Source organism: Rhincodon typus, chromosome 28, assembly GCF_021869965.1.
Source record: "Rhincodon typus isolate 14 chromosome 28, sRhiTyp1.1, whole genome shotgun sequence".
NCBI lineage: Eukaryota > Metazoa > Chordata > Chondrichthyes > Orectolobiformes > Rhincodontidae > Rhincodon > Rhincodon typus.
Window position 1 is genome coordinate 18,396,381 of NC_063359.1, and position 12,763 is coordinate 18,409,143.

The 12,763-nt window shown below is 39.5% G+C and overlaps 1 protein-coding gene across 1 annotated transcript in view; it reads right to left on the reverse strand.

Annotated features, from left to right (window-relative positions):
• Window positions 1–12,152, reverse strand: part of LOC109932262 (multiple epidermal growth factor-like domains protein 9) — a 285,543-nt gene extending 273,391 nt beyond the window's left edge. Inside the window, exon 1 of the mRNA XM_048613789.1 lies at window positions 11,672–12,152. Within this exon, the coding sequence (XP_048469746.1) occupies window positions 11,672–11,939 (268 nt within the window). The 5' untranslated portion in view covers window positions 11,940–12,152. The remainder of the gene's footprint in view (window positions 1–11,671) is intronic.
• Window positions 12,153–12,763: the final 611 nt, after the last annotated feature.

The following is a 12,763-nucleotide window of genomic DNA, read 5'->3' on the forward strand; positions in this document are numbered from 1 at the left end:
CATCCAGCTCTACACCCTGTTATCTCAGATTCTCCAGCATCTGCAGTTCCTACCATTTCTGAAACAATTTTAACCCCACTGCGAAGCCTCTTCTAAGGATGCCTACCCTGAAGAAGTTACCCTCCTCCCTCCAGAAAAACCTCAGTGGATCTCTCTCCCACTGTAACTCTCTCGTAATCTCTTTGGCCTTGAAACTGCTCGACCACGTCCTGAAGCAAACCAGGTCATCAAACCACAGCCACATCACCTTTCCTAGTACCTGCCTACGGAACCAGATCATCCCCAATGGACTACAGTCCACATTCTGGCCTTCCCAATTTGGCCCCAACTGGACAATGTCTACATTCAGAACATTGACATCCTTCAGAAGCGTTTCTCCCTGCGACTCCTGAAACACACACTCGCAGCAATGCGCCAGCATCTCCCCCATTTCTGAAGAAGGGTCTAGGCCCGAAACTTCAGCCTTCCTGCTCCTCTGATGCTGCTTGGCCTGCTCTGTTCATCCAGCTCTACACCTTGTTATCTCAGATTCTCCAGCATCTGCAGTTCCTACTATCTACTGCTGGAAAAGCTCAGCAGGTCTGGCAGCATCTGTGAAGGAGAAAACAGAGTTAACGTTTCGGGTCCGGTGACCCTTCCTTAGAACTGATGGTGGCTGGGAAAACGTCAGTTTATATGCAGAAAATAGGGAGGTGGGTGGGGTAGGGAATAAACGATAGGATAGAGCCCAAGGAGAGAGAAAGACAGTTGGACAGACAAAGGAGTTGCTAACGATCAGGCTGGGAAGGTGAATAGTTGTTAATGGGGACTGTTAGTGACTAACAACAGGGGGTGTGTAATGGCAGGCAATGTGGTAACAAAGCCTGGTGTGTGGGGTGGGGGGCTGGGACATGGGAGAGTTTAGGCCCTAAAATTATTGAACTCAATATAGAGTCTGGAGGGCTGTAGGGTCCCCAAGCGGACCCTACCGATTCTGTTCTTTGTTTCTGATTTGTTCCTGATTTACAGCATCCGCAGTTCTTTTGGTTTTTAACTGTTAATGGGGACTGTTAGTGGCTGATAATGGGTGGTGTGTAACAGCAGTCTATGTGATAACAAGGCCTGATGTGTGGGGGCTGGGATAAGGACATGGGAGAGCTCAAGCCCTAAAGTTATTGAACTTGATATTGAGTCCGGAAGGCTGCAGGGTCCCCAGGTGGAAAGCAAGGTGCAGTTCTTCCAGCTTGCGCTGAGCTTTGCTGGAACACTGCAGCCAGGGAACAGGATGGTGTGTTAAAGTTGCAGGCAACTGGAAGCTCAGAGTCTTGTTTACAGACAAATGTATGTGTTCTGCAAAGCGGTCACCCAGTCTACGTTTCATTTCCCCAATGTAGAAGAGACCACATTGTGAGCAGCAAATGCAGTAGACCTAAATTGCATGAAGTGCAAGTAAAGCACTGCTTCACCTGGAAAGTGTGTTTGGTCCCTTGGATACTGAGGGGGAAGGAAGTAAACAGACAGGTGTTACACCATCTGTGGTTGCGGAGGGGGGTGGGGGGGGAGGTGTTGTGAGACTGTAGGCGGGTGTCGGGAGTGAAGGAAGTGTGACCAGTGTGTCTCGGAGGTAACGGTCTCTGTGGAAGGCTGACAAGATGGCAGCATCTCACTGGATGTGGTGGAAATGGCAGAAGATCATATTGGCTATATCTTTTTTATTAATTAAGAATATCAGAAATGTAAAAAGACTGTATGTCTGGGCAGCAAAGCTCAAACACACAGGGAATGTGGGCGAATCTGTCCCCCAAAATTCCCATATCACCCAGGAAAATCTACTCAGCCTGGGTGAGGGGACAATCAGATAAACATCACATCCAGAAATAGAACGGGCTGAAATGGTGAAGAGCTGCTGGTTTGCTCCCATGCATGCTCACTAGTAAAACTATCAGCAACAAACATGGGAAAGAAACAACCTGTGTATGCAGGAGTAATGAGCAGTGAGGAAACAAAGTGACAGCAGTGAGGAAATCACGTGGGGTCACTTTTATCTGAGGCCAGGACTGGAGCTACTTTTAGCTGAGGCCAGGATCTAGGACTGCCTATTGCTGAATGTGGGGCTGGGAGACATTTGCGGGATCTGGGAGTTTGGTTTGCTGGATTGAGTGCATTTTGGTGAGGGGAGGTGGTGTGAGAGGGTTGTAGAGAAACAAGGGTGTGGGGGGAAGGGTTGGTGGTGACGGGGATGCATGGAGAATCAGGAGGCTGCAATGAAGGGAGAACAATTTTAAACCTGACAAATGGGAATACTCAACTAATTGTGATCCATGAAAAGTTCAAATAACTGAGGCATTGAATTCCTTGCAAATGAATTCAGAATCTCTGCTTTAAGGCGACATTAGGTCCAAGAGCTAATGTACTTTTAAAAAGTGTGATACTTCCCACAGTAATGAATACAATGCTAATTGTTAAATTTACATCTGAGATTGAGATCAAAAAAGCAGTAAGTGGTAATAACTGCCTAGTTAAAAATAATATTCCACCTTGTCCTTATGCAATGGACACTGTTATGAAGTTGTACAGCGTACACATGAATTGGAAGACAGGAAGCTAGAATTTGTAAAATGCTAGGGGGAGAAGAGTGTGTGGTTCCTTTAAGAGGTTAAGAGTTTTTCTAAGCTTGGAGGGTTACACAGAAAAGGTGTCTGTGAGCAGCTGAACAGGTACAGACAGTTCTGAAATTGAAATATGTATCAATTGGCTGTGTAATTGGAAATCTTAGGTTTATTTTGATGTTTTGGCAACTAGCTTAAAAATCAGCCAATTGATTTAAACCAAGCACTTCGAGACTGAAAACCAATTCAATTTAAATCCAATGGTTTTGACAATCATGGACCAGTGCTACTGTAATAAAACTGATATGTCATCCAAGGGAGATAAAAAGGTTTTTGAAAATCAGGGGAGAGCAAACCACCATCTGAGGAATAAACATCTCGCTCTCACAGAAATCTCTAAGCTCTCTGAGAAAGCACCATCTATCCATAAAAGGTACCACGGGACTTCTAGCTAAAAGTCCTCGCAGAAGAGTTCACAGAGAAAACATCCCTGACAGAAGGATCAGTGGAAGAAAGGCATTTATGACTGGAGAGACAACGAAGAAGGCAGAACATTCCGGAAGACACACCCTGTATGGACTTTGAGAGCCTAAGTTTTAATTTAGTTTTCTTGTTACTTGGGACTTGTGTTGATTGGAACAGCATACCATTAGAATTTTGTTCTGTTCATGAATAGTTAGTAGTTAAAGTGGAATTGTTCAATTTGTTAGTAGTTCTGTTAATTTGTTCACTGTTAGGGTTAAATAAATAAATTGTTACTTGTTGCTTATAAAATGAATATCAGGGATTTCCTTTCATTTAACCATTGCATTTTAATGGATTAGGTGAGATGAGGCGAGCTTCTCTGGGTGTTTCGGGTTTAATTAAACACTCCCGGAGGAACAGACTGGGGGCTTGTATTTCAATTTTAATTATCAGAGGGTTCAACCTCCCCTTTATAACAACACGCATTAGTTGTGACTTCACCAGTATGTGAAGGTGAGTTTAGGGTGATGGCTTTTTGAATGTAGATGTGTGTATCAGTAGTTACAAATTTTTTTTATTGTTAGCTTATGCATTTGTCTTGTACCAATTTAAATTCTATGGTACCTAGGAAATTGATGCTTTTCTTGTGTGTTGTGGCTTTATGTTTAATGGAGAGATAATTATTACTGAGAATGTTGATGAGTTCTAATTCTATTTCTGCATGAGTCTAAATACTGCATTTGTTAACTCAAATACATTGTTACTACGTCATTGTTAATATGTCACGGCATCAAATAACTGAGCTAGTGTGAATGAAAAAGTAGGCCCAGAAGAAGTTAAAAATTTGTGAAAAATTATGGTGATATGGTGTTTTGTAAGAGACCTACGTGTACTGAAAAGGAAACACCATTTTTGAGTACATGTATTTACAGACTTTCTAACGTTCTGGTCAATGGTGAAATATCAGTTTGAAATGAAGGTTCCAAAGTAACATTGTGATCACTAACAATTACATTCCCTATTCACCCAGGTCTTTTACCACGAAAGCAGGGCCAGCCACAGAAATTTCCAGATGTATGTGAAATCTGCTTTGCTTGATAAGCTTTGAGCAACATGAAAAGTGTTCTGCCTACTTTATTTAGCTTTCCATTCTCCCCTCAAATATCTAACCACAACTAGAAAACTTACCCTTTGCAGAAAGATCATGTTTAAAGGAAGTTGACATGAGATTTAGAAACTAGTTTCATAATTAAATCCCTTCTAGCCTGTTATTCTCTTTAAGGAATATTGTTTCCCTGGCCTAATCACTGGCAGATTTACTAACAATTCTACTGTAAATAATCAACATGTCAATCTGCAATCAGTATATTTGTATACATTGAAAATCAATCCTGTACCTTAAATGAATGACTAACGAAACAGTGCAGAAGCATTTTCTTGGCTTCTATTTCAAGTGTCATTTTGGGTAGGCTGAGTGCATCTAGCTGGTACATCCAGCCGGTACATCCAGCCATTTTCAGCAAGATATTTCACAGACATATAATGGAAATCAAGAGTTTGCTGCCCCTATCATAGAAATTGTAGTAAAAATATTGGAGGAAAATAGCTACTAAACTTATAGGCGTAACTAAAGGTTAGACATTAGAAATACAAATTTAGGAGCTTTCCTGATGACTACATTGGATAAAGCAGTCAGTATCTAAACCACTGGGGAATCTTCTTACCTTTTTTAAATTTAGTAATTTTTTATTTTAAAAATATACCTTATTCATAAAAAATCTTTATGCACATGCACAGTTATTGAAGCAGTTCGTAGAGTCTTCACACATGAATAACAGACAAACATTGGCATTCCCTGCAGTTGCAAAAAACCCATTTATTATACAGGACTATATTACATACACTTGAGGCACCAAGAGGGTATGCTAACTGAATGGATTCCCATTGAACTTTTGGCAGAAAGCCTTGGCTTTAGTGTGTCCCTCAGCATGTAGTCCTGGACCTTGAAGTGTGGCAGTGTGCAACACTCAATCGAGGTCAATTATTTGCACTGGAAGACCAACAAGTTTCAGGCAGACCAAAGAACGTCCTTCACTGAGTTGATGGTCTTCCAGGTGCAGTCAATATTTGTCTCGGTGTGCATTCCAGGGAACAGTCTGTAGAGCACAGATTCCTGCATCATGCAGCTGCTCAGGATGAACCTTGACAAAAACAAAGAAAGGGCCTTTATTGATCTCCAGTATACATGAAGTTACTTAACCGAAGCCAGGATAGCAGTAAGCATGCAATTCATACTTCAGGACGCAAATAAGACTTGTGTACCTAGGTTAAATAGGAAAATTCAGAAAGGATTCCTAGTTCTGATCATCACCCATCAATTCAATCTGGAAATATATATGTGGAGGTTGGGTAAGGACTGAATTGGGTTTGGCTAGATTACTCTTTGTAATATGTGACAGCATCGCTGAAAATTTAGGTTTAGCATGAGAAAAAGCCACTTGATTGAGGCAGCAGAAGGCATACAATGTAGAGATAGAGATGTGTGGTAAAAAAAAGGAGCATTCCTTTTATGTCTGAAGGGAACAGAACAAATTGAAAATGCTTTAATGTATTCTTTCCCTTTAAGAATAGGGGAGTGGCTAATAATTGTATATTCAATATGCTATGGTGCTGCAGCTGGTGAGCTGCTGAGAAATAAAGACTATTTAGACCATCTAAACCCACTACACAACCTCCTTAGTTGGGCTACACATTCTTTTATATGAAATGAGACTGTATGAAATGAAGGAAAGTGGAATATTTGAGTAAAATGCTGGCATTGTGTGTCTTCTAGAAGCTAAAATACTGATATTGTGCTTCCAATCCCTCAGGCATTCCCACACATTCCTACTCGAACACTGTATTTTTGCCAGTCTGGTGCCTCACAAAAGCTCCTCACCAAGGAACATTTCCCACAAAATATTCAGGCAAACCAGGAAACACCTCAACAAGTTTTTGTTCAGAAATCAATACTTTCTCATTTTATAACTCCAATAAGGCAATGCAGGATCCGGTTTCTGAAAAACCAGATAAATTGTGCTGATTGAAAAATGACTGTTTTATTAAACTGACAGATTCTTACCTTCTCCGTGCTATACTGTTTGAATTGGTCTTTTTATTAATTTCATATTTAATAAGCTGGTAGTAATAATTGTATTACAGTAATCTTATTCCTGTGTTGTATTTTCTATGTTCTATATGTTCTTGGTTAACTAAAAATAAATCTGTGTTGTGATGATTAGCCCAAGGACTACAAGGAAAATACAATACTGCAAAAAACAAAAAAAAACTAAATGTCATGGAAATCCTGCAAGGCATCTAAGTAACATCAAATATTTTTAAATATCAGTTCTTAAATGATACAGCAGCCCAAAATGCTCAGCTCTAGGACCCAATGTGTTTGTTTTCAATTTTTAAGTTTATGCAATAGTTAAAAGAACCACATTTGTAGCTGTAGCCCAGTAGTTCACAACTCATAAATTATGTAGTTAAAGCTGATCTCTCAAAACATCCATCAGTGGCTTTTCTCACATTTTAAGGACTGATAAAGTCCAGAGAAAAGGATTCTTTTCATCATAGTGTTAACTGTCTGTTTTTTGAGCCTAAAACATTCTATTCATTCTGATTTTTATGCTTCTTCTGTGATGTACCACCTGGAACCAAACAAGCTGCTCCTAAGACTCCAGCTGATTTATTCTGTAACGCACATTGAGGTGGGGTCAACAGAAATACTGCTACCAAATTTTCTGCTTCCTTTTACTGTGTGAAAATCACCTAGTCCCTGCTTGGGCTTCAGCAGACATTGTGGCACAGCAGACATTGAACACACTATATTGTGAAGGGACAAGGATTCAAGCTCATGCCAAGTTGTCAATTGCCCTTCTCTACAACACTTGATGAATCTCACTTGCTTCTTATGCATTTTGTCAAAACATCCTGCATTTGTGGACTTTAGCAGCTAGGCTAACATAACATTTTTATCCCTACTTGAACAATGGTTGAATCAAACCAATATAACGTCATTATTCTCTATTTAATTGTAAAGTATATAGATCTTTGCATACGAACTCTGAGTCAGTAACCACACCTCACATTCATTTTAGGAAGAGTATATGGAACAAACTCCATACATTGATCATTGTTCTGACACAATCAAATTTCTGATTTAATTGGACTTTGGTAGCTTCTGAACACTGAGCTGTTTGCATCCTTCACTTGGTACGTCACCAGTCATGAGAAACATGATGCACAACCAATAGCATCCTTCACCAGAGGTGAGAATGAATCATTACCTTGTTTACGTGTGTAACTGCTGGTAGGTTGCTCCAAATGATACTTGGACAAGACCTAAAACGTTACCAATGAACCCATCTCCTTAGATGGTTAGCTGACTGTAAAAACAGTGATAGAGAAAATACTTTTGACAGTAGAGAATCTTAATCTATATAATGGTGTGTTTCAACTAATGAGAAAAGTAATAGCTGAAAATTGTGCACATATGAGCCGTTTTTGTTTAAAATAAGCAGGCTGAATTTTTTGTTTTAAAATGCTGTAATGTATCTCTTATCTACAACAGCCCCTCCAGTCTATAAGAGTGGCTCCTATGGCTACCATCTCTGGACTGTCAGCATATACTATCCCTTTCTTCTAATTTTCACATTTACATGCTACTTGATAACAAAGTCATCATATTAAACTTGCTGTGCAGAAAGCTTAGATCTTGTTGTAAAGTAACATTAACACAAAGCTATCTATTGATCTTAAATGGAATATACATTTCAAAAGGAAGGCATAAGTCAGGGTGTGATGTAATACTCTCTAACTTCCTGGATAAGTGCAGCTCCAAAACCACTCAGGAATTTCAATACTGTCCAGAACAAAGCAGCCCACTTGATTGAAAACCAATCCATCACCTTCAAATTCACCCACTCCACCACTGAGGTACAATGCCAACAATGTGTATCACCTGCAAGGTATACAACAGGAAGTTACCAAGGTTCCTTCAACAGCACATTCCAAACCCACAAGAGAACAAGATCAGCAAATGCATAAGAACATCACTATCTGTAAATATCCCCTCAAGTCATGCAGTATTCTGACTTGGAACTATATCACCACTTCTTCATTGTCACTAGATCAAAATCCTGGAACTCACTTCCTAACAGCACTGTGACTATGCCTGCCCCCGTATAATGTAGCAGTTCAAGATGACAGCTCACAACTACGTTCCTGAAAGCAACTGGAGATGGGCAATGAATAGTGGCATATCCAGCCCATGAAGCATTTTAAAAAGCACAATCTTGCAGTAAGGACCAAGTTTTCTTCATGTCAATCATAAGCATGATTTACATAGGTTTGACATAGGAACTAACAATAGCACAATGATAGACAGTTGAAGTAGATATGTAAGTGGAGGAATAGTGTGAGCTGTACTGTCCATTTAGCATATGTTACACCTCACTTGGGAGCTCTTGGGCACAAATGGTAAATCATACTTAACTGTCCAGCACTCTGAACTCCCAGCTGGGTGATCTCTTTCCCTCTCTCTCCCTTTGAAACAAGCTTCAAAACAAATATTCACCATAATAAAAGTTACTTATAAAAATATGATGTCAAAATTTCACATTATTTTAGTTTCAAAATGCAAAATCATTTTGGTCATAAGCCAAATGTCACCATATGTAACACAAAATATCAGTAGCTTTCTGAATCTAATATAGGGCAAAATGAAAATACTACACAAGCAATAAATGCACTTTGTGCCTCAGGGAGTATTTGTGATGCTGTAGCAAATGAATTATTACCTTGATTGTTAAAAACAGACAAAACTAGTTCCAAGAATTTGTCAATATTGTATTGATAAACATTCCTCAATTAATACTCCAAAATCTGCGGTGAAGTCCATAATAGTTTAGGTAATGCTACTGATCATTTACAATGCACAAATTTAACCATACATTTATACAGTAAGGTAAATTTGAAACAATTGCATGACCACAAAGATAATCTCATACTGAAGAATGGAATTCTACACTTTTATTGAACAGGTCCAAAAACAGAAAGGTTTTCTAGGGAACAATGCAAAGTCATTTTATTATATCTGAAGACAAAAAGCAGAAAATATTGAAAAATACCTTAAAGGCAGCACAAAAGCATGAGTAATCCTGATTTTGTCTTAGGCCGTTTGAAGAGTATATGGCGCAATTTTAATTCAAAAACATTTACTAATTCATGTTCAGGCCATTTGAGACTATAGGAAAGATTTTGATTGTCACAATATTTTTAAAACAAATAGTCAATTGCATTAGCCAAGCCAACAGTCTTAAGTATGTTATGAGCGCAAATTATTGGAAAGAGGATACTACAGCAAGAGTTTCCATTTTAGATGCAATCGGCAATTTGCGCAGATATTGCTGTTAGTTGATGTAAAGTGTTTTTTTTCCCTGAGGTTTCCACTCAACCATATTTGTATACAATGGATCATAATTTCCGCCATGAGCCACAGCATCTGGACAGCATCTTTGCATATCATTTTGTTTTTAAACTTGTACTGGTTTAATCAATTTTGGATGAATCACGTTGAAAAAAAACAGCACCACCTAATGGGAATTTTTGCCCAAAGGTAAACCAGTTTGTAACTTTGGAGTTAAAAATCCAATTTAATGTAATACTCTGAGGTTCGAAGTACATCATACCAGAAATAGAATTGAAGATGAGAAGCAAATTTAGGGGGAAAATAAGCATTAAATGTACGTACCTAAAGACCGAATTAGTACTTTAAATTCATTACGAGGCATTTCTTATTTAAAAAATACAGTGAAACACGTCCTTTTACAAATGTTTCTCATTTATTTAAGATACTATTATTCAGCAGCATCAATAATTACAGTCGAAATAAAATGACCTACGTGACAGGGTAAAGGTAATTTAAAAACTTTCAGTGTGTGCGACCATGAGACAAGTGTTACTACACAGCAATATATGCTTTTTTTCCTGTTTTGTTTTGGCAGAAGAGGGAACAGTGTCAATTCTCCTGTATATCGCATTTTCACCCTTGTAGCCATTCTTCCATCCTAAATCTATGCAGGAAGCCCTGGGAGATTAAATGTAGGATATCATAGTCATACCTAATCCTGCTTTTATCAAAGTTCATATGTATGTTTTTCAGCTGAAGACCTATAGATGAAGACGTAGAAGCAAATTAAGAGCTCTGGGTGTTGGCCATGTAGAAATAAGCTAACTAAATATAGATTCTGGGACTTTCTGACCTGGACTGATCATTGCTGCAGTGAATATTGTCTTTTTCCACAAAGCTGTTGGGGGAGTTAATTAGATTACTTTTCTTAACGCAATAAAAAGAAGTATGCATTTTATACTGTTATATTATCTGACACATAAAAAGTTGCACTTCAAACACATTTAGTAGGATGAGGCCAAAGGGTATTACAAAGTTTCAGTTTTATCATAAAATTCTAAGCTATTTGACAAACTTCACCAGTAATTTTTATGCCCAGTTGCATTACACTGGAGATGCAGAGAACATGTTGCTGAGTTCAAGATTATAAGAGATAACCTCCTCAACAGACCTCAAACAGTTTGTGTGTTCCGGAGTTGCAGCAAGGCCTGACGCCAGGTCATGATGTCATGATAGTGTCAAAGATACTCATGAAACTTGACTTCAACAAGGAAGTGGCAATATAACACTAGCTTGAACTGTGGTTTTACTTACGAGCCAGGGCACATATTTTACTCAATATTTGACAGGCCTTTTGTGTTTACATACTAAACATTTGAGTTGAAAACAATTGTATATTTTTCACAATAGCATATCCTCGCATCAAAAATGCCTCTAGCAAAAATGGTGTACAGATGTTCTGCATCCACAGGCAGAAACCAGCATTTCTGTAAAATACAAGTATTTAATTCATTGTATATATAAATGAGTCAACCCCATATGTCAATTTGCTACATTGATTCCTAAATAAGTCATATTTAAAGCATCTTAATTCTGAGGTACATGGGTAGACGTGAATGGCCACCCGCTGATCACTTCATCTGAAAGTGATTGTGTGGAGGGAGTGATGACAGAAGGACGGCAAACAAGTGTGTGTATGAGAGAGACAGAGAAATAAAATGAATTGAAAAAAAAAACAATTCTACAAGGGGCAAGGTTACGCCTTGCTTACTTACGGCTTATTCTCGCCAATTCCCATTGTTTTGAACAGAGTAAGGAATCTACATGTGTAGTATTAATGGTACCAGATTACAGTATCCTTCAATGCTATGGGTACTGTCAGCACCACTGAACAAGCACAGCTAAATATGAGCAAACATCGTTGATCATCCTGTAGTATATTATACCCATTTATATGCCGCTTGTTACAAGTAAGCTGCATGCTGCTAATTCAAACCTGTGTGCTGCCTATACTTGCTGGTGTAAATCGAAACATTACCCCGGTCTTGGTCATGCCGCCTGCTAACCATCTTAATAATGCATCCATACTACAGTCAGGTTACCAGCACTACAATGAAACCGAGTGGGGTGTGGTGTGTTTTTTTTAAACCAAAAAAGAACTCACCTTGTGATTCCTCCCATTCCCAGTCGGTGGTAGGTGTAATGGTAGTGGCTTGTGTTGTTACAATAGTAGAAGGTACTGTTGATGTTGCAAAAGATCTTTCCGTAGCAGTGGAGATCTCCTGAAAACTGGTAGTATTGAGGAAGTCTAGTCGGGTTGTGACATTGTATCCCTCTGTGGTATTCCATCCAACTCTGCCGGCTGCTTCTCTCAGTCCAGGCAATGCCAAGCACATCATTATCAACGCAAATTTCCCCACCATCGACAACATTGCAGTTTCGATCTCAGGTTTTAATTCCTGGAATCAATTGTTTATTCCCGTTCAGACAAAAACAAGGTGTGCGATCAGAATTGCCGTGTGTCAGAAGCAGCGTGTTTCCCTTGCAGCCGCATCTCGTACTGAAGCTGACGGTGAATTCCCACCCGCCTCCCCTGCTCCCGGGATTTGGTGTCAATCGCACACTGAGCAAGCAGCCGGCGGAGGTCCCGACCCTTTCCCGTCCCCGCCTCTCCGCCTGATTGACGCCGCTACTCCGCCAACCAAACCTGCGAACTCTTCATACACGTCCAATTGGGGTTGTAAATAGTCGGCCAATCCGGTGTTGGCTGGGAGGTAGGCTTTCCTACAAAAGCAAGTTGGGTTGAAGGTAGTGGGAGGTCACTTTCCAGCTGTCACACCCCAGAACAGGAACTTCCACCAAGTTTCACAACAAACGAGGAAAGTAAATACGGTCAAAGGCCATCAGCATATACTGTTAACAGTTGAATCATGGAGGGTGACGGCGATGTGTATTACCTAGGCTTTCCAGCAAGCTGCCATGTGGCAGCTTTGAAACAGATGTGTTGAAAGACATTGGTGAATTTCTCCTCCAATCTTTAAATTCTACTTTAATATTGTCCTGTCCGGAGGTGAAATTTGGCAACACGTATCTGCCTTCAACAGTTTTTAAAAATATATTTTGTGTCAAATTTGTTAATGAATCAAAATCACATGGAGAAGATTTGTATTGTTTTAACCATACAAAAAATAAACGTTAATCGGGAAAGCGCAGCAGGTCATTCAGCACCTTTGGGGAGGACTGGTAAATTCTGGTT